The sequence below is a fragment of the Dufourea novaeangliae genome, unplaced genomic scaffold, assembly GCF_001272555.1.
Source record: "Dufourea novaeangliae isolate 0120121106 unplaced genomic scaffold, ASM127255v1 scaffold48, whole genome shotgun sequence".
Classification (NCBI taxonomy): Eukaryota; Metazoa; Arthropoda; class Insecta; order Hymenoptera; family Halictidae; genus Dufourea; species Dufourea novaeangliae.
In genome coordinates this window covers 64593-84172 of record NW_015373938.1, presented here as the reverse complement: position 1 = coordinate 84172, position 19580 = coordinate 64593, and the positions used below count along the sequence as shown (strand labels likewise).

At 36.4% G+C, this 19580-nt stretch overlaps 1 protein-coding gene across 1 annotated transcript in view; it reads left to right on the top strand.

Annotated features, from left to right (window-relative positions):
• LOC107185609 (midasin) overlaps positions 1-18422 on the top strand; it is a 96436-nt gene extending 78014 nt beyond the window's left edge. Inside the window, 12 exon segments of the mRNA XM_015573334.1 lie at positions 3171-3318; positions 4640-4863; positions 5577-5788; positions 6496-6963; positions 7879-8291; positions 9099-10249; positions 10876-15083; positions 15168-16462; positions 16465-16797; positions 17003-17789; positions 17910-18150; positions 18240-18422. Of these exon segments, the coding sequence (XP_015428820.1) occupies positions 3171-3318; positions 4640-4863; positions 5577-5788; positions 6496-6963; positions 7879-8291; positions 9099-10249; positions 10876-15083; positions 15168-16462; positions 16465-16797; positions 17003-17789; positions 17910-18150; positions 18240-18422 (9663 nt within the window).
• The last annotated feature ends 1158 nt before the right edge of the window (positions 18423-19580 follow it).

Genomic DNA, 19580 nt, shown 5'->3' with positions numbered 1-19580 from the left:
TATTACTTACTAATACCTACTATTTCTACCTAATACTACTACTTACTAGTATCTACTCCTATCAACTCCTATCTACTACTACTTACTAATACCTAATATTCTTACTTAATACTGCTACTTACTACTATCTAGTCCTATCAACTCCTATGTACTACTACTTACTAATACCTACTATTCCTACCTAATACTACTACTTACTAATACCTACTATTCCTACCTAATACTACTACTTACTAATACCTACTATTCCTACCTAATACTACTACTTACTAATACCTACTATTCCTACCTAATACTACTACTTACTAATACCTACTATTCCTACCTAATACTACTACTTACTAATACCTACTATTCCTACCTAATACTACTACTTACTAATACCTACTATTCCTACCTAATACTACTACTTACTAATACCTACTATTCCTACCTAATACTACTACTTACTACTGTCTACACCTATCCACTCCTATCTCCTACTACTTACTAAGTAATACCTACTATTACCTACTACTACTACCCTACTACTACTACCTTACTACTACTACCTTACTACTACTATCTACTAATACTTACTAGTACTTACTAGAATTTGTTATTACTACCTAATACTACTTACTAGTACGTACTTACCACTACCTACTTGTATTCCCTGTTATTTACTACTACTTACTACTTTCTACTTTTTACTTAATATATCCGACATTCCAGTAATAGTTACGACAAACTGTTACAGTTTCTTCACTCAACTACTCTTTCCTAGAGATATCGCCGACTTCATATCAACAGTTGACGCACATTCAACAACGAACGTGAGAAGAGACATTTCCCAGGCCATTCTTCTTTCCACTGAATTTTTCCGTTCCCCCGAGGGTGACCCACCTCCTCCATTTCGCGTGTAATTAAGTGCTTAATGGCAGCCGGATCAGGCGGCCGCGCAAAAACGAAAAAAATACGGCTCCGCTCGGCGAGGCCGTCCCCGAGAAAAGGTATCCGTCAGGATTATTCTTGGTGGATGGAATCAAAGTGATTGATGCGCCTTCGTTGACCCTGTATCCCCCTCGACTCCCCCCACCGAAGTATGGATTTTTCGGGCGTCCATCTTTGGCTCCAGAGATTCCCTTCTATCTGGCCGGTGTTTCAAACGTTGATAACGGCCAGAGACCCCCGTCTGTGTGTTTTACTTCCCTACTGAATCGATCTCTGGACAAATTTGCCGTCGTTTCGTTACCCTTTTCACCGCTAGATCGATGGAAGATAACGAAAATTCTACAAGATTCTCGTAACTCGCGTCACGAAGGAAACTTATGGTGATTCTACGTGGAAAAAGGAATCGAAAAGGTGAAACGAAATTTTTTCGAAATCTGCCTCGTTTTCGAAATAATCTAGTTTGGGTGGTGATCACTTAGTTGGGGATCGAACTCGATTATCTCGAAAACTTGGGCCAGATACGGGAAAAAATTTGTTTTTGATGTTTTGGATTTATTTTTTCATATAGGGTGAATCAACCAGTCAATGACCGAATTTATAAACATTTTAGATTAATACTTGAATGTATTTATTTATAATAACAAAACAGCTGTTGAAATTGCAGTTACATTTATATTTATTGAAATTATTATAAAAATAATTATTCTTATCGTAATTTTTAAAATATTGTTTATAAAGTACAAGGACGTGTAATAGCCCAGTAAATGACTGCTACATGTCTGAAATATTTTTAATAAGAATTGTACTTATTAATGTTTGCCTAATACGCTAAACTAAAAATATATAAACATTTAATAATTAAAAATTTATAACATTCATTTTTTTGCCTAATTGTTTTTCACTGGTGTACTGTTAATTACTGGTTGGTTTACTCTATAATCAACATGTTTCTTGTAGATGTGATTATAGGACACCCTGTATGTAGGGAACGGTGGACTGGGGGTTTCACGAGCTTAGACTGAATTGGATTTAGAGGAATACAGTTACGTGTGGACCCTGGCATGTTGAGACTGACTTGATGGTCAGCGGTGACCGACGCCATGACAGATTCAATTTCTACACACTGACATTATTTTTTTTTTTTATAATTATTTACTGTCGCATCAGTTGCTTGTACTGTTTAGTGTATTAGGTGTACCAATGAGTACACAGATAGCACATGACGCCTTAAAGACACCTAGTTTACGGCTTTTTTGAGGTCTAAACATTTTACGGTCCTTTGCTTTTTTCAAAATGGCGGAGGGTACTGGGGTATGAGGACGAATACTATTTAAACAACCTTACCACTCGATTTCATGAAAACAAAATACTGCTTTTAATCAAATATTGTAGATTACTTATTGATGCACCTAAATTTGACATTATTTTATCTTAGGAATCGTCTATTTTAAAATGGCTTCTTAAGGACTGTTTGAATCTGATCCTTTTGGCGAGCATTTCAAAATTTAGAGCAGTTTGGATATGTTTGATGGTTATAGCAGCAATTATTATAGAGGGCACAAAGTTTAATTAATATTTACTTTTATCATATTTTCAACTTACGAACACTTTCTATAGAAACATAATAGAAATGTAATAAAGACATAATAGAGACGTAACAGGATGTAATAAAGGTGTAATAAGACGTAATTTACATTATTTTATCAATTAATTTCGTTTCGTAGAAAAATATTAAATAGTATCTTAGGAATCTCGTCTATTACAAAATTGCTTCTGATGGTTATTTCAATCTGATCCTTTTGGCGGGAATTTCAAAATCTATAGAGTCTAGGATACATACTTATCATTATTACAACAGCAACAAAGTTTAATTAATTTGAACTTTTATCATATTTTCACCTTACAAACACTTTTAAATAGGGTTAAACAATTTTCCCTCTTGTAAATCGCCCTCCATCGTTATAATACAAAAAACTGTCTGTACCAGCAAAGAAGGTCAGAGGCGGGTTTTAGACCGGTCGAAAAAAAAAATTGCGATTGTTCGGCCAATATTCTCGTGCTTTCGACCGCGAAAAGAACTGCAAACTGTTCTCCTCGTTTTATTGTTCTTAGTTTCCGAACGAAATAAAAAGGGGGCTTTTATGGATTTTTAATTCGAACGACGGAAATGGTAACAAATGGGGCGATTCACTCGTCGTTTTGCGGGTCGTTTTTACGTGCCGTTTTATACGTTTCAGACGGATTACGATCGACACTTCGAGGAGCTGCTCGAACAAACGGAGACACTGTTAACCGAAATCCTGAGGACGACGCTGAGGAAGGAGAATTTGGATCAGGTGGCCTATTACCACGGTCTACTCGAGAACGTTCGACATTTGTCCAAAGGTACTTTGTCTCTTTCGTGTCGTCGGAATAAGAGTTACAGGTGTAACTCCTGAACGACTACAAGACATGAGAGATGGACTAACTCATTATCTAGATAAAAAATTTGGAATAACGAATAAAAGATAAAAAAAACAAAGTATTTCGTCATTTTTAATTGTTTAAACGTGGAAATTTCAATTTTTATAATAAAATAATACTTCTTTATGAATGAATCGACATTTGTCGAACAATTATTTAATCTTATTAACTGTTTAAAGTTCAGGATGACACCCTTAGATACTGCTGCTTTTTACTGTGTATTATTCGAATTAAATACTGCCCAACTCTGTAAGACATTTATGCATTTAACACTGTACACTCCCGTTCATAAATATTAAGACATTCATTTCGAATATACAGTAGGCTAAGGGGCCCAAATTTTACAGACCAAAATGAAAGAGAAAATTAAAAACAGTTTTTTGTACATGTAGAATGATTGTTATTCAAAAAGTCGAAATATACATCTTATTGTATGTTATTTCCTTTGTAATTTCTGAAAAGTTGAGCTGTGTATCTATCAACAGAAGAAAATGGCTGCCATTTAATTATAATTCGTTTTATCTATACACCGTCTGCAATACCAGATATATTTGTGCGCTTTTATCTGAAACAAGTTTTTTTAATTTTATATTGAAGTAGACAAAAAGAATTAGTATTTGTTGAAGTTGATTTCGAAGATATCAATATTTTACAAAATGGCGGCTGTTTGAATTTAAATTTGTAGTTTCCGACATAAAATTCCAACTTCTTTTTTTACGGAAAAAAGAAAAAATGTACGAATCAAAATTTTGCTTCAAGTACTATATTTTAGTCCAAAGAATATGACCACAAAGTTTCATCCAAGTTCAGTAGTCTTTTAAATATTCCTAGTACCGATTTTGAAAACTGCATTTCAAGTAAAACACTTTCAAATGGCAGCCATTTTCTTCTGTTAATGAATATACAGCTCAATTTTTCAGAAATTACTAAAGAAGTAACATGTAATAAGATGTACATATTGAATTTTTAATAAACAATAATTCTGCATATAAAAAAAATTTGTAATTTTCCCTTTTATTTAACAGCTCAAATACGTAACCCCTTAGAGAAATCGAACAGCGAATATAAAAATGATCAAAGGGAGAAGTGGGATTTATATAACTCGAGCCCAATTGTATTGAACGTAAAAGAAATACAATATTTTGCGTTTGTATTCTTCTTTTTCACCACTTTCGTTGTCGCGCCAGGGGTATCTCGTGTAATCGGTTTTTTTTTTCTTTTCTTCTTTTTATTCGAAAACCAGACGACGGGAAAACAATGGAGGCAACGATGTTGACGGAAACGAAACTGTTCCTCCGTAAAACCGAGGAATTATCGAGGCTGGTGTCAGCCATGAAAACATTGCCGTCGGCCGGCGTGCTCGAAGGAATCGAGAAAAAACTGACCGATCTATCGATCGCCGTGGAAAAAGACAAATGTTTGAACGCCGGCGGAAAATTCGAGTGGGTCGACAGTGTGCTTGTTAAGGTAAATATTGCCTTTGTTTCAGTTAAGAACGCCACGGTTCACACGCAAACAACCGTTCCCGCGAATACTTAATAATTCGCGTGAATCTATTATACTATCCGACTGACTTGGGAACTTCGTTAACTCGAAAATTCAGATTTATTTTTTTAAACTTCGCAAATTTGCAGAAAATCTCGATAGAAGCATGGGAGAATTTTTCTTTTTTCACGATATTCGATTCATCGGGGTGAAACCAGCCCTTAAATGTTGAAGTGTGTTTTCTTGTTTTCTTGAAAAATTTGTTATTATAAAAATTTAATTGTTTCTTATGCTTTATAAAACTATGCAATTAAATTGTTCAAAATTTGTTTCTTTATTCATTTATTTATTTAAACAACAAATTTTCAAGAAATTCATTAGACAGTTTTATAAAGCATAAGAAACTATTAAATTTTCATTTTAACAATTTTGTGATATCTCTCATAGTTTCCGAGATATACAGGAAAATAGGAAAGGACCATTAAAATTTAATTGGTGATTTCACTTGGAAGAACGAAAAATTGCCCGATGCTTCTTATTGCGGTGACCTACAAACCTACGGAGTTTTTTAAAAAAATGGTAATTTTTTGATAAAATTATGAGGAATTTTAGACAAATATTAAATAATCCGTTCATTTACGTGAATGATATTACCTAAATACTATTTTAACGTTTCGATCCATTGTTTTGGACAGTGTCTACAAAATGGCACCTGGTTATTGTTGGACCAAGTAAATCTTTGTAGTCCGGCAATATTGGACCGATTGAATGGACTGTTGGAGCCGAACGGTGCTCTAACGATAGGTGAGAAGGGCGTCGATGAACGTGGAAATGTGTTCACTGTGAGGGCCCACAAGAACTTCCGGTTGTTTCTCACAATGAACCCTCGCCACGGAGAAATTTCCAGGTAATTGAGAACCATTAGACAATCTGCTATACTACCTAAATACATTATCATCTCTGGTAGTTCATTGATTTTAACTTTAATTTATGAAAGGCATTTTACCCAAAATTAATATTGATATTAATTTTTAATTTCTTAAATAAATTTCTTAAACGTCGCAATTTTGACGAAAACTAGACATATTGAGTATACCATCGACTATAACAAGGCTGTATAAAAAATGTAAGAATAAAGTTAATATTGAATACAAAGAAAAAAAAATTATCCAGAGAAGAGTATGGCAATATTATAGAACCCTCCTTTTGTACATATTATTTATTATAAGAATATTATGTTTGATACTACCTAGTAATTAAATGTAGATTTCAGTATGTAAAATCAAAGCCACTCAAGGTCCGAAAGGACAAAAGAGGTATCGATAAATAATAATACAATGATGTTAATATTATAATTATTTTAATATTACTGATATGTTACTAATAGTACTATCATTAATTATTATTCATTCCATAATGTGTTATTTTAACGTATTATATTAACATTATTATTATCATTAATATTATAATTATTCTAATATTAACGATATATCATTAATAATACATACCATCATTATTATTAATTAAATAATATGATGTTATAATTACTGTGAATATTTCAGCATACAACATTATTTATTGTAGCAATACATGTATTTTCTTCGTTTATTGCAGAGCTATGCGAAACAGAGGCGTCGAAATCGCCATCTTGTCGTCCCAGAGTAAGCTCCAGTCGAATTCCCTAGACGTCCGATCATTACTGAACCGATCTGGTATACATCGAGTAAACCAGCAGGATTTACTACTGAAAATTTACGACACTTTATACGACGATCAGTTCCGAGTGAACGAGGTACTGCAGGTCGCGTCGTTCACCAGCCAACAAGTGGCCAAAGGATTCGCATTCGAGGAATCGTTAAGGAATTCCTTTTACGAAATTTGCGGTACCCTGGACGGTAGATCGAAGAGGGAAGCACTGAGGAAGATTGATGAAATTTTATCGGAAGATAATGGGAATATTGAAAGACGTTGCTACGACTTGGACGCCATTACTCTTAGCGCCTGCGATCTCAGGAAGAACTCGAGGCTGGCGGTGGTTAGACAGGAAGGATTTCTCTTGGAATCGGCCGTAGAGATGCTGAGGTATGGAAAATTAATGAAAACACTCATAGTTGTCAACTATTTATATAACGTTTAATATTGAACTATAAATGTGGAATAATTAATTGATAGAATAGATTGATTACTTTACTAAATTTGGTTAAATACTATAATTTAAGTTAATATTATATTTAACTGAAATGGATGCTATAATATTGAACTATAATAATTAATGTTTAACTACAGAAAATTGATGAACACACTCGTAGGTGTTGATTATTTACATAACATTTAATATTTAACTGCAATAGAAGATTAATTAATTGACAGAATAGATAAATCATTTATTAATTTACTAAATTAATTAAATACTAGTAATATTGAATTAGTTAATATTATGTTTCACTAAAATAGAAATTACAGTATTGAACTGTAACAATTAATTCTTAACTAAGATATTTGATTAAATATATAAATTTTTTAATCACATATTATTATAGTTGAACAATTTTATATTTAGCCCCAACAATTAATATTTAAGTATAATTTTTTACTACATAACTAATATATATTTGCAGAAACAATTTTGGGAATTCAGAGTGACTTTCCTCATGATTGATATCCACCATTTTTATTCTGAAAAATTATATTAAAAATAAATATTAGATGCTTCTTACATATTTTAATTCGTATCTAAAGAAAAATAGTTGTCAACTGTATACATATTACTCTTCAAATAGAAAATTGTATGTAAGGCTGTGACCAATAAAATTAGTTTGATGTTTAAAAAACAAAAAGATCAAAAAATGTATCTGCATCTACAAAAATGTATACATAACTGTTGCTCTAAATATCTTAAAAAATTTCATTTATCCTAAAATTAAAATTTATCTTTAAATTCACTAAGAAATTTCCCATTCGTTTAAGAGTAATATTTGCCACAATTTTCATTTACAGAAACGACCCAGAGAGGATTGATTTCCAAGATCTCTTCGCCCAACAAGCGCCCATAAATGATACAACAAAGTTTCTGAGGCTCCTTTTGCTCGAATTCTACGAAAGAACCTCCATGAACGACATAGAGATTCGACGAGTTTGGAGCTCGTTTATTCTTTCACGGAACCGGTTCGACGATCTCGTGAAACTCGGCGAAATTCTGCACAACGAAACGAAGAACTTAAAGTTCTTGTTCGTGAAAAATTCAGCCTCGGAATCCCCTCTAAATTTCGTCGAATCGTCCACGCTCGTGAATAATCTAGCGATCTCTTTGTACTTCCAATCGATGATCTTCGATTGCCGATCGAAAGAGGAAACGCCAAAAAACGATGACGTCATGCTTCTCAGAGAATATTCGGCGGCTGTCTCTTCAGGTAACCCTCAAATAATTATTAATTAATTTAAGTTTATTCATCCATGACAAACATTCGTTATATGTTTCATTTCTTTTTTTTATAAAGTTAATAAATTTCGTTGCATTTTTAATATTTTTTCATTGAAGAAATAACTTTATGTATGCAAGAATAAATTAGTTAACACTCGAGATCCTATGGCCGAGTCATCGATGACCCATTGAGTCATCGAACTGTTTATACAAAAATTAAACGAACATTTTGAAATTTTTCTACGGGTCACAATTGACCCCGTCATCGATTTTGATGGTTTGTATTTCAATGGTTAAAACAAAGAATCCTTCATGATTATAGACTCCTTTCGATTATTGTCCCGCTGGGACTTCCTTATTATAAATATTTACAGTAATTTCTCGATGAGTGTTCGAAGGCTTCTCGGCACTGAACATTAAATATTTAATAAATTAATGGCCATATGCGGCTGAAATAAATATCACTGACTTGGGAATTCTATGCTCTATCATTGTGCTAAACCTCGTTAAAAAGTCAGCGTTATACCTGGGGACTTTTCCTTGTCAATGCCCAGGAACCTTAGAGCACTCATCGAGTATTTACTGTACCTACAGTAATCCTCGATGAATACGACACAAGCAACGGCGTAAGAAACAAATTTATGAGGGGCTGAAAACCTTTCCGACCTGTCATGAGTGCTCCAAAACGGATCCGAGTATGTCGCACTCATCGAGACCTTACTGTAATATAGGAATAAAAGGGTTAATTTTGATCTTCTACCGAATATTCGACAATGGGACCCTTCGATCTTTTCAGGAAAACTCTCCAACAACCTGAAGAACGAACCATTGATCGTGAATTTCGCAGAATTGGTCGATCAATCCGAGAAGATCATCGAGACGATATTCCACAATGAAAATCTCTCCTTGAACGACGTCGATTACATCGAATTACGGGACAGTTTGAAATGGTTCAAACGATACAACGATCTAGGAAACATCGAGCTGATCGATCGATCGCGTGGAACGTTCTTCGATCTACCAGAAATCTCCTCGACCTTGAAGGTTCACTACAGATGGCTGGTGAAACTGTTCAAGAAATTGTTCACGGTTCTGGATCGGAAATCGTGCGATACGAGGACGCAGTGCAGATTGACGAGTTTCTCGGAGAAATACATAAAAGTGTTGATCGGTATGGATAAATTCCGAAAGTTTCGTAAAAGGGTGAAAAAATTACTGTTAACGCCGTCGCCACATTTCACGGAGAATTCGATATCTTTTCACGAAAAGCTTCGATCGATTTTACGAAAATTCGAAGTCACTGACGAGGATTTGATCGATGTTTCGAAGACACGTTTGAAAGTAGCTTCAATGGGCATTTTGGAAAATTTAGATATAAGAGAAAAGTTAATTAACGTTTGCACGGAAAATTTCGTGGATAATCGGGAAGTGGAAAATTCGGTAGAATTGGACGATCTAGCCACGAAGATTGTGATTGTTAAAGAAATCAATGAAAAGCAGATCAGAGACAATGAGAAGTTTTCTGAGATCGAAATATGGCCGATTTATGAATTTTTCTTTTTGCTTTTCGCGTATCGTTTCCAACGGAAATTCTGCGAACAATTTTCCATTCGTTACGAGAAGAAAGTTTGTGAACATTCTTCCAGCGATCAATCGAGCGAGGATTTATGTGTAATTATCGATGGGAAATTCGAGAAGATCTACGAGGAAAGTGTCTTTCGGAAATTCGAAGAAATTCCAACGATACCGACGCGTTTAATCGCTTTAATAAGGAGTTTGAATTCGAACGAGGTCTCCGATGAACGAAGAGTTTCTCTGTTTTTCGAACTGTTGTTTTCGACCGAAGAATTTTTGGATCGATCGTTCGCGGTGAAAAATTCGAATTGTCTTCTGCACTGGTTCGACTGGAAGGATGATGAGATGGATGATGGTGGCAGGAATTCTGAGGTATGTTTATTAAATATTAATAAAACAGTGCTAGAATATTTTGTTATGACAAATAATTACAAAAATACAATTTAATAATATGATACTTGACATAGTTCCTTGAATAGTGAAAGTCTTATAGAATCTTCTTGACATTACTAAAGTACTATTGAATGTCCAAAAAAATTGTAATACTCGACAACACGTGAGTAACCAATTTTTTAATATTTAGTATTTAATTGAAACTTTTGTAATATTCAATTTAATTTGTTAATGTCTAATATTTAATGTAATTTTTTTATATTTAATACTTCTTTGAAATTTGTTTTCTGTTGTCTTCTAAGGACTTTCACATTTAATAATAAAACGAATTAAATCATTAAATTGTTTGAATAATGATCAGTGAGCGGTGGATACATATTTTACCAATCATACGATTCGTTGAATTATAAATAATATTGAAATCTTATTATTCTTGATGAAATCGCATCCCACATAGCATCTGACGCCTTAAAGACGCCCATTTTACGGCTATTTTAGGTCTAAGGCGCCTTTAAGCCGACTTCAAGGCGTCATTAGGCATCATGTGTTATCTGGTCATTCGACCAAAAGTTTTTAAACTATTAACATTTCAATAACTTTTACAGATGCGATTCATCAGCAAGACAGTCCTCTGCAGACTGGTCCACGAACTGTTACTAACAAAATCCGGAACCCAAGCGGCAATCAACCTCCGAAACCACAAGAACAAGAAGAAACTATTGAAAACGATCCAAACCACACTCTGGAGAAATTCTTTAATATTGAACACAAACGACTTCAGTATATCCAGAAACGATTCTATGCTCCTTCAATTCTGCGCCAACTATTACGTGGCCGCCATTACGAGGGTGATCAACAACTTCGCCCCGAAATTAAGCAACAAAGACCAAACGGATCTAGAAAATCATTTCTTTACACCGATGAACCTCTTGCAAGAAATCATGAAGAAATTGCAAACGGTTGACAACCACGTGACAAGGGGAAAAGGCTGGCTGATTCTGGGCTACCTCCAAATTTTCCTCTTCAGGGACCTAGGATCCATAGATCCTGCCAGGAAGACTGCACTCAAGTCAAAATACATTCGTGAGAATATCTCTGAGCTGGAACATTTGATGCTCATCGAGGAATTACAAAATATCATTCTAGCTACTTCTCTACCTGACGATCGAAAACGATCGAGGATCGATCACCTGAAGATTGCATCGTCGGAAGTGAAGGATATTCAAAATGTCCAGACGGTCAGACCGTCGTCCAGTTTCCAGAATCTCAAAGAAGAAATCGAAAACTTCTCGACGAACATCGGTTCGTTCAGTTCCATATTCCGACAGGTGAACCATTTGGGCGACGTGATCGAGAACGCACCGAATGGTGAATTGATCGGTAACGATCGTGAGAAGCTACAGGAGGCGGTGATCTGGAAGAAATCGTTGCAAAGATTCTCTGGGAAATTAGAGAGGAACTTTTTGAACGGATTCCCCGATCTGGTCGCGCCGATGATCTCCGCGATTTCTAACCTAACTCACGGGGTCTCGATACTGTTCCAGCAGATCTCGAGTTTGGAACGGCAAAGCCTGAACACGGACATTTCTTACAATCTGTTGCGTTTCCCAGTGACTGGTCCCTGTCAGGAGAATTATTTAAATTTAATAAAATTATGCGCCTCCGAAAAATTGATTCGAATCCTCCCGAATCGATCAAAATCCATTCAAAAAGATCGATTCGCAATGGCGAAGGTCGCTCTTAGAGAACTGGAGAATTTCTCCTGTTTCGTTCAAAAGGATCTACGATCATTCTGGCGCGAATTGAACAAGATTTTCCTGATAGTTCGAATATTGTGGAGGGAACAAGAGAAACAACGGGAGGAAGAGATGAAGGAGAAGCAGAGCTTGTTCAGGACAAAGTCTGAAAAGGAGGAGGACGAGACGGATTTTCGAAAAATGTTTCCCAGCTTCCAGCAAGACTTTCTCGAGCTGGCAGGAATGTTTCCCGGGCTTGAGCAAGAGTTTCCAGAGCTTCAGAAACTCTCGAATGATGGTCTGGATGAGAAAGGGGAATTCCACGAGTTGATCTCTTTGAGGGACGCGCGGGAAATTCAAACGGTTCATTGGAACATTCTGAAAAATTCGACCGGCAGACGGATGAATGTCACCGAAAATTCGAGAAGTATATCAAGGAGGTCGAAAAACAACTTAAAACAGGTGGAGACAGATCGAGAATCAAATTTTATCGATCCTTTGGTTCAGAGGTTCGAGATGCTCGGGTGTTCCGTGGAAACGTGGCCGGAGGATCTGTCGTCGAAATTAATATGCAGCTTGAATGTGTTATTTTCACGAAATGTGAACTTCGGAGCGAGTCAGGGGGACGTTTATGATTTTTATAGAGATCCAAATATCGTGGAGGTTGAAGAGTGTCAGCCACTGTTTGAAAGCCTGAACGAAAGGATCGACAGTTTTCTGATTGAGTGGCCAGAGAATCCTATTTTAATTTCGATTAAATTGATCATCGATCGGATCCTCGGTTTCCCGATCAATTCGTCGTTGTTGAGATTTTTGGTGGGCGTTGAATTGTTGCTGACGAAAATCCAAGAATGGGAGGCGAATGCTCTGTACGACGTTAGCTTGGCGACGTTCATTGAGATTTTCGGTAAAAAGATCCTTCATTGGCGGAAACTTGAACTGTCGAACTGGAAACACTCGTTGGAGATCCTTGAGGAGATGCTGAAAGCGGAAGCTTCAATATGGTGGTTCATATTGTTCGATTTGGTAGACCAGTACCTGGCTAAAGACACCATAAACTTGGAGGAAAATGAAGAAGTGGGCCCAACACTGGACGATACGCATAGGGATAATGATATGTCAAAGGAAAAGGTCACTGAGATCTTGGAACGATTTTTAGCAGAATCCTCTTTGATCCAGTTCGAGCCCAGACTCCAATTAGTCTATCTTTTCTACCAACATATTGATCAGTTTGATGAATCTGAAAAGCAACGTGAATTGTCGGCTATTCTATGGAACATTTATCATTATTACAGTCAATTTGTGGCTGACGTTGACAATAAAATAAAAGCCCTAAAACAACCCATCGCCAAGAAGCTAAAGGATACTATCAAGATAACCAGGTGGAACGATATTAGCTACTGGTCAGTGAAGAACACAGCTGAAAAGACACGCAGGACTTTGCACAAGTTTATAAAAGAGTTTCAGAAGGGTCTGCGGGAGAATGTTGCTGCTTACCTGACCCTGAAGATAAAGCCAGAAATCTTGGAGGTGAATAATAGAAGAGATCTAGATCCTAGTGATTTCTTGGTGCGGCTTGAAGCTGGCAAATTGAGCAAAGTTGAGAAAATGACACGTAAAGCTTGTCAGTTCTGTGAAAACATTGTGGATAAATGCAATTATTCCCAGATGAGGAAGGACATTGAAGTTTTCATAGAAGACACTCTTGAGGAAAGTAAAAAACTGAAGAATTTGGACGTGGATAAGACCCTGACGAAGAACAAACAGCAATCACAGTTGAAGAGCATGCTTCAACAGAAGAAATTAGCTCTGGCGAATTACTTTAAAAGCTTAAGTCAGCTTGGACTTTCCTATAGAATTGGTATGCTAACATGGAAGAACAGGAAGAATGAGATCATGAACTATGGGTCAACGCCACTGGACTTGCTGGAATTGCAGAGGTTCGCTTTCACCAGAAGTTTGAATGAAAATGTGGATAAAGGGTTGTTCGAACAGTGGTCCGGTTGTGATAAGTATTACTATGAATCGTTGGTTAAGCTGAACTTTCTGCATGGCATCTTGAACTCAGGAAAAAGTGACATTGGAATGCATAATGCTGAACGTTGCAGAGGATTCTCTGTTCATCTTATTCTACTGGCTCACAAACAAAAGAAAAGCATTGGTAATTTGTTTAAGAATCTTCTTCCACTCAGAATTCAACTGTTAAATTTCGCTTTGATGGTGGATGATTCAGTTAACGCGATTAATGATTCAGAACCGTCAAACGATACCGCCATTTTGGATGTATCCAGGCAAAGAGATTTACAAAGACTTATGGAGAACTTCCAGGAGTTGTTGGAAGTACTGGAACTTTCACTGAAGCAAGTTATTCTGTTCTTGGAGAGCTGCCCAACAGACTCTGTTGAAGAAGAAAAACTGCTCGACTTGAATGAAACTGTGAGACCTGTTTTGAAGGAGAGCAATGTTGTTGTCGATTCAGTGATATCGATGAAGGATTCCTTAAAATCCATAAAGAATATGACGGATGAATTGAATAAGTGGATTTCAGTGTCCAAAAGAGTCGAGAAGTCTGGCCAGATTTTCTTCTTCCATAGAAGACATGTTAGTTTCCTTGAGACAAGTTACCAGAAGATCAATGAAGTCAAAGAAAAATTGACTAGTCTCAGCTCTACCTTCACCGGAGATCATCCCATTTCTGAAAATTTTAATTTCATGGTGGAAAAGATTGACAAAACAACAGAACATTTTAAATCGACTTTGAACACGTCAGCAGTAGAGGAATCTGAGAAGAATAAAGATTTGGAGGAATATCAGAAAAGTTTGGACACACTAATTACGCAAGTTCTTCTTGTAATTCAGAAAAAGTTTCAGGACAGCCAAAAGTCGAGCGAAGGATCAAAGGATCCTGAAAAAGAATCTGAAGAGACTTTCGAAGACAACTTTATGACAGACAGATTGATAGAATCAGTGAAAAAGGCCATTTCAGAATTAAGATTGAACACGATATCAAAGAAGCTTGGAGAACTGTTACAAATTATTTACCAGCTAGACGCAAAGTCTGCCAATGATTGTATTAGGTAAATTTCTCATCATTAACTTCTTCCTTCTTATATTTTATTATTTATACAAAGAACATTAATTTTACCTTATACTTCTTTTAGGTCACTTCTAGAGCATCTACCTCTTCTCAAGCAGTATATTCTCTTCTGTCATTATTTCCTACATGAACAAGTAGCTTCATTCCGTCTAACCTGCAAGCTGCTTTACCTCCAATTAAATGTCTTCCTTGAGTTAGCTACAAATGGTTTTTGTCAATCGCAAGACGCTAATTCTCCTGAAGACAACCAAGATGGTGATCCGTCTCAAGGAGGAATGGGACTAGCTGATGGTGAGGGGCAAAAGGATGTCTCCGACAGAATCGAATCTGAGGATCAACTAGAGGAAACAGTGGGTCCAAACGAAGAGAAGCAGGATAGCGAAAAGAAAGATACAAATGAAGAGGATAAGGGTATTGAGATGTCAGAGAATTTCGACAGCCATCTGCAGGACTTAGAACGAGACGAAGAAGACAAAGACAATGAAGAGGATGAGGATCTTGACAAAGAAATGGGCGAGACTGATGAAACTGCAGAGAAGCTTGACGAAGAAATCTGGAAGGATGACGAAGAAGATGAAGAGAATGAAGAAGGCCAAGACCAAGAGAACAAGAAGGAGGAAAAGGGAAGCGGGCAGGAAACAGGTGAAGAAGAATTGAGTACAAAGGATGGTAATGAAAATAAAAATGAAGACGAGGACAAACAAACAGAACAGGATGGTCGAAGGAAAGAAGAAGAAAAGAAAGATATCAATGAGCTTGATGAACCTGAAATGAATGATGATCAAATAGACCCTTATCATGGGAAACATCAACCAGAAGTCGAGCCAGAAGCATTTGATCTTCCAGAGGATATGAATTTAGACGATGAAATGAAAGAGGACAAGGAAAATGGAGGCGTAGAAGAAAATCCTTTTGATATTGATCAAATGAAAGAGTCTAAGATCCCAGAGGAAGTAGAAACTGAAGAATCCAAAGAGGAAGAAGACAAAGGAGAAGGGGAACAAGAGCATATGAATGATGATGATGACGATACCGATGAAGACCAAGATCCACAAGCAGATAAGGAGAAGAAGAAGGATGGGCAAGAAGCAAATACCGAGGAAGATAAACAGAATGATTCAGAAGAACAGAATATAGAAGAAGAAAAGGCACTAGAGGAAGAAAAAGCAGCAGAAGAAGATACGGTGTCGCCTAGCCTTGACGCAAGTAGCAAAGAGGTAGACGCTGCACAGGAAGTGGAATCAAGAAAAGACGGTTCTAGAGATGCTGTGGAAAGCCAATCAAATGAAGAGAATTCGGAAACTAGTCCCACAGAAATGAATGCAGACGATAAGAAGGATAAAGGTAGTTTTAATGCACACTTCATAATTTACACTCTGGGTCTAAGAAAGAAGAGAATGCCCCCACTTCCGGCGAAGAAAAATCTTCCAAGCCCATCGAGAAACGACGAAAGCCAGGCCAAAGCGATGAAAATCGTAGTTTGCTGGATGACGAAATTCAACCGTCCGCAAAGAAATTAAAAACAGGATTAATGCGGCAGGAACCGGATGACGTTGAAGAAGAAGAAAATGATGCTGAAAATGGGGGTGCAAGCGAAGTTTACGAACACATTAAGCAGTCTGAAAAGTTTGATGATGTTGTCTTCGATGCTGCCACTCAAGAACAGTTAAAAAAGCAGGCGTCAAATTTGGAAGGTAAATCGTTTTGTCCTTTAGGGAAAAAGGTTAGGTACTAACCCTCAAAGTAGTTACTAAAAAGAATTCAGATATCTTTAGTGCAAGATCATCATAAGATATACTGGACAATATACATAGAAAAAATTATCGTTTGCATCTGTTGTATATACTTCAGTTAGCTGTAAAAAAAAAATAAGCTTATTTTACTCTGTTCTGATTTTAGAAGAGGAAAAAATGGATGATAAGACAGAAGATGATGACATAAAGATGCATGAAGATCCAGTATCGGAAGACCCAGAGGACAAAGTGGAGAAGGAGCATTCTTCAAAGACATCTGAAACTAAGAAGGAAACATCAACGCGTGCCAAGGGTGACAGGTCAGATGACATTGAGGAAATTGAACTGGGAGGTGAAGTTGAAGGTGACGCAGTGGAGACAAGTCGTGTTTCACGTGGAAACGAATCCACTTTCCATACAAAATTATCAGAGGCAGACCTCTACGATGCTGCAACAGAGGATATTGCAAAGAAAAGGTCCGAGATAGAAAACATGCTTGGCCAATGGTCCCAGCAGTCAACGTCTGTCGAAGCAGCAAATGCTTGGAGCTCTATAAGTGCGCTGACAGAGTCAGCTGCCAGGGAGCTTAGTGAGAAATTACGACTGGTATTGGAACCGACGTTGACCTCTCGGTTGAAAGGCGACTATAGGACCGGCAGGCGTATAAACATGAGAAAAGTGATACCCTATATTGCCAGTGAATTCCGAAAAGACAAAATATGGCTGAGACGTACCAAACCATCGAAAAGGGACTACCAGATTGTTTTAGCGATAGACGATTCCAGCAGTATGGCTGACAGTCACTCGAAGGAATTAGCGTTTGAATCTCTCTCGTTGATTGGCAAGGCTATGACCTATTTAGAGGTTGGCCAGCTTGCTGTCATTAACTTTGGAGAACATGTGAACATCCTTCATCCTTTTGGGGAGAATTTCACAGAAGAAAGTGGTGCAAGGTATGTATCTTAGAAACATAGTTGTGGGAAAGTGTTTTTTTTTTTGGATTTAAAGGAAATGTCTTTTAGCTTCGACAAGTTGTAAAGCGAATAATAGTTGAGACATATTGAACTTTGTAGGTTGATCCAAGAAATGAAGTTTGAACAGAAGAAAACAATGGTGGGCCAGGTACTGGACTACACGATAGACATGTTCGCAAGTCAAGGTGGTTCCAGTGAAAATGCAAAATTGGTAACTATTTTGTCCGATGGCAGAGGAATATTCTCCGAAGGAGTTGAGAAAGTGATTGCAGCCGTCAGAAGAGCGAAATTATTGAATATTTTCATGGTTTTCATAATTGTTGACAATCCTCTTAATAAGGTAGAAAATATATAACATGATTTTATATAAAGCCTTTTTAGAATCTGATTGTATTAGAATAACTGACAACCGATTAAATTATCTTTCAGGATTCAATACTCGACATAAGGATGCCAGTTTTTGAAAATGGAAAATTGCTGGACATTCGTCCTTACATGGACAACTTCCCATTCCCATTTTATATTATTTTAAGAGATTTGAATACTTTGCCAGTGGTCCTCAGTGATGCGTTACGACAGTGGTTCGAAATTGTTGGAAGAATTGACACGTGAAACCAGTTCTATATGTGTGTATAATGTGTACATTTGTTATTCTACTGCGATTTGCATGAACTTTTCATGCAACGCGCTTGAATGATACAAGTCCAATTTCACCGTTGTAACTAATGAAATCTGTAATGAATAATACAATTGTTTAGTGTTTTGTAGTATTTAAAATGGTTATTTGTCACATTTCAAAATTCTATGTTGCACAAACACATAGATTCTTAAAATAAAATAGGACGAATAAAACACTCTTGAACCACGAAGCTGCAAAAATACATTTTTCCCCCAAGATTAAAAGACATAGGTAGTAATTAATTTCTGTAGAAACCTGTTGGAACAACTAAATTTAGTACAAGATTGTACAATGTTTATGTAGTTAGAATATTTAATCTAACTCGGCGAACAACTACGAATTATTTGCATAAAATCCTGCTAAGACACATACAAATTAAATAATATTTAGTTAACAATCACCATAAACATTAACGCACAGTGATTGTTTAATAATTTACAATCAAATAAAAGTTATCCCACGTGGAAGTTCATGAAACGATTCATATCGTATAAGTTTCTGTATATCTCGTTCAATATGATTTACGAAGAAATTCTAAAAGAATGATTTCCTAGGTAACATCACCGACGAGGTATAGGATAGACCTATTATCTTATGGGACTTCGTGTCTCATGTTCTGAAATACCGATAGTGTAAAAAGTCAGGGATTTTCTACGGTATGAGAACGGTGAATTTGTGAACTACGTTAAATCCATTCGAGCTCAACTAGTCTAACTTCTACTGTGTTGTCAAGTCTAAAGTACAATGTTGTCAGATCATGAGTGTTCGGTACGTCGGAAAATCATCGAAGGGACTATGGTCGTGAACGGATTCTCTTCCGTCCGTTCACTGTAAAGTAGACGTATTAGAAAGGAGTCTTGGGTGCCAATCCCGACGGACCTATATTAGTTTTTCTTTGCGTACAAAAAGTTATTGCGTTTAATATTGTTTTTATGAATATGTATATGTATTATTATGTACATTGAGTAAATTATTTTATTATTCCATTGTTACTACATCAGTTTAACAGTGACAACGAACGCATGCATATTTTCAAATATCGGACTAATAGTATATTTTTATTCTATATTATTACATATAAGTGAGTAATA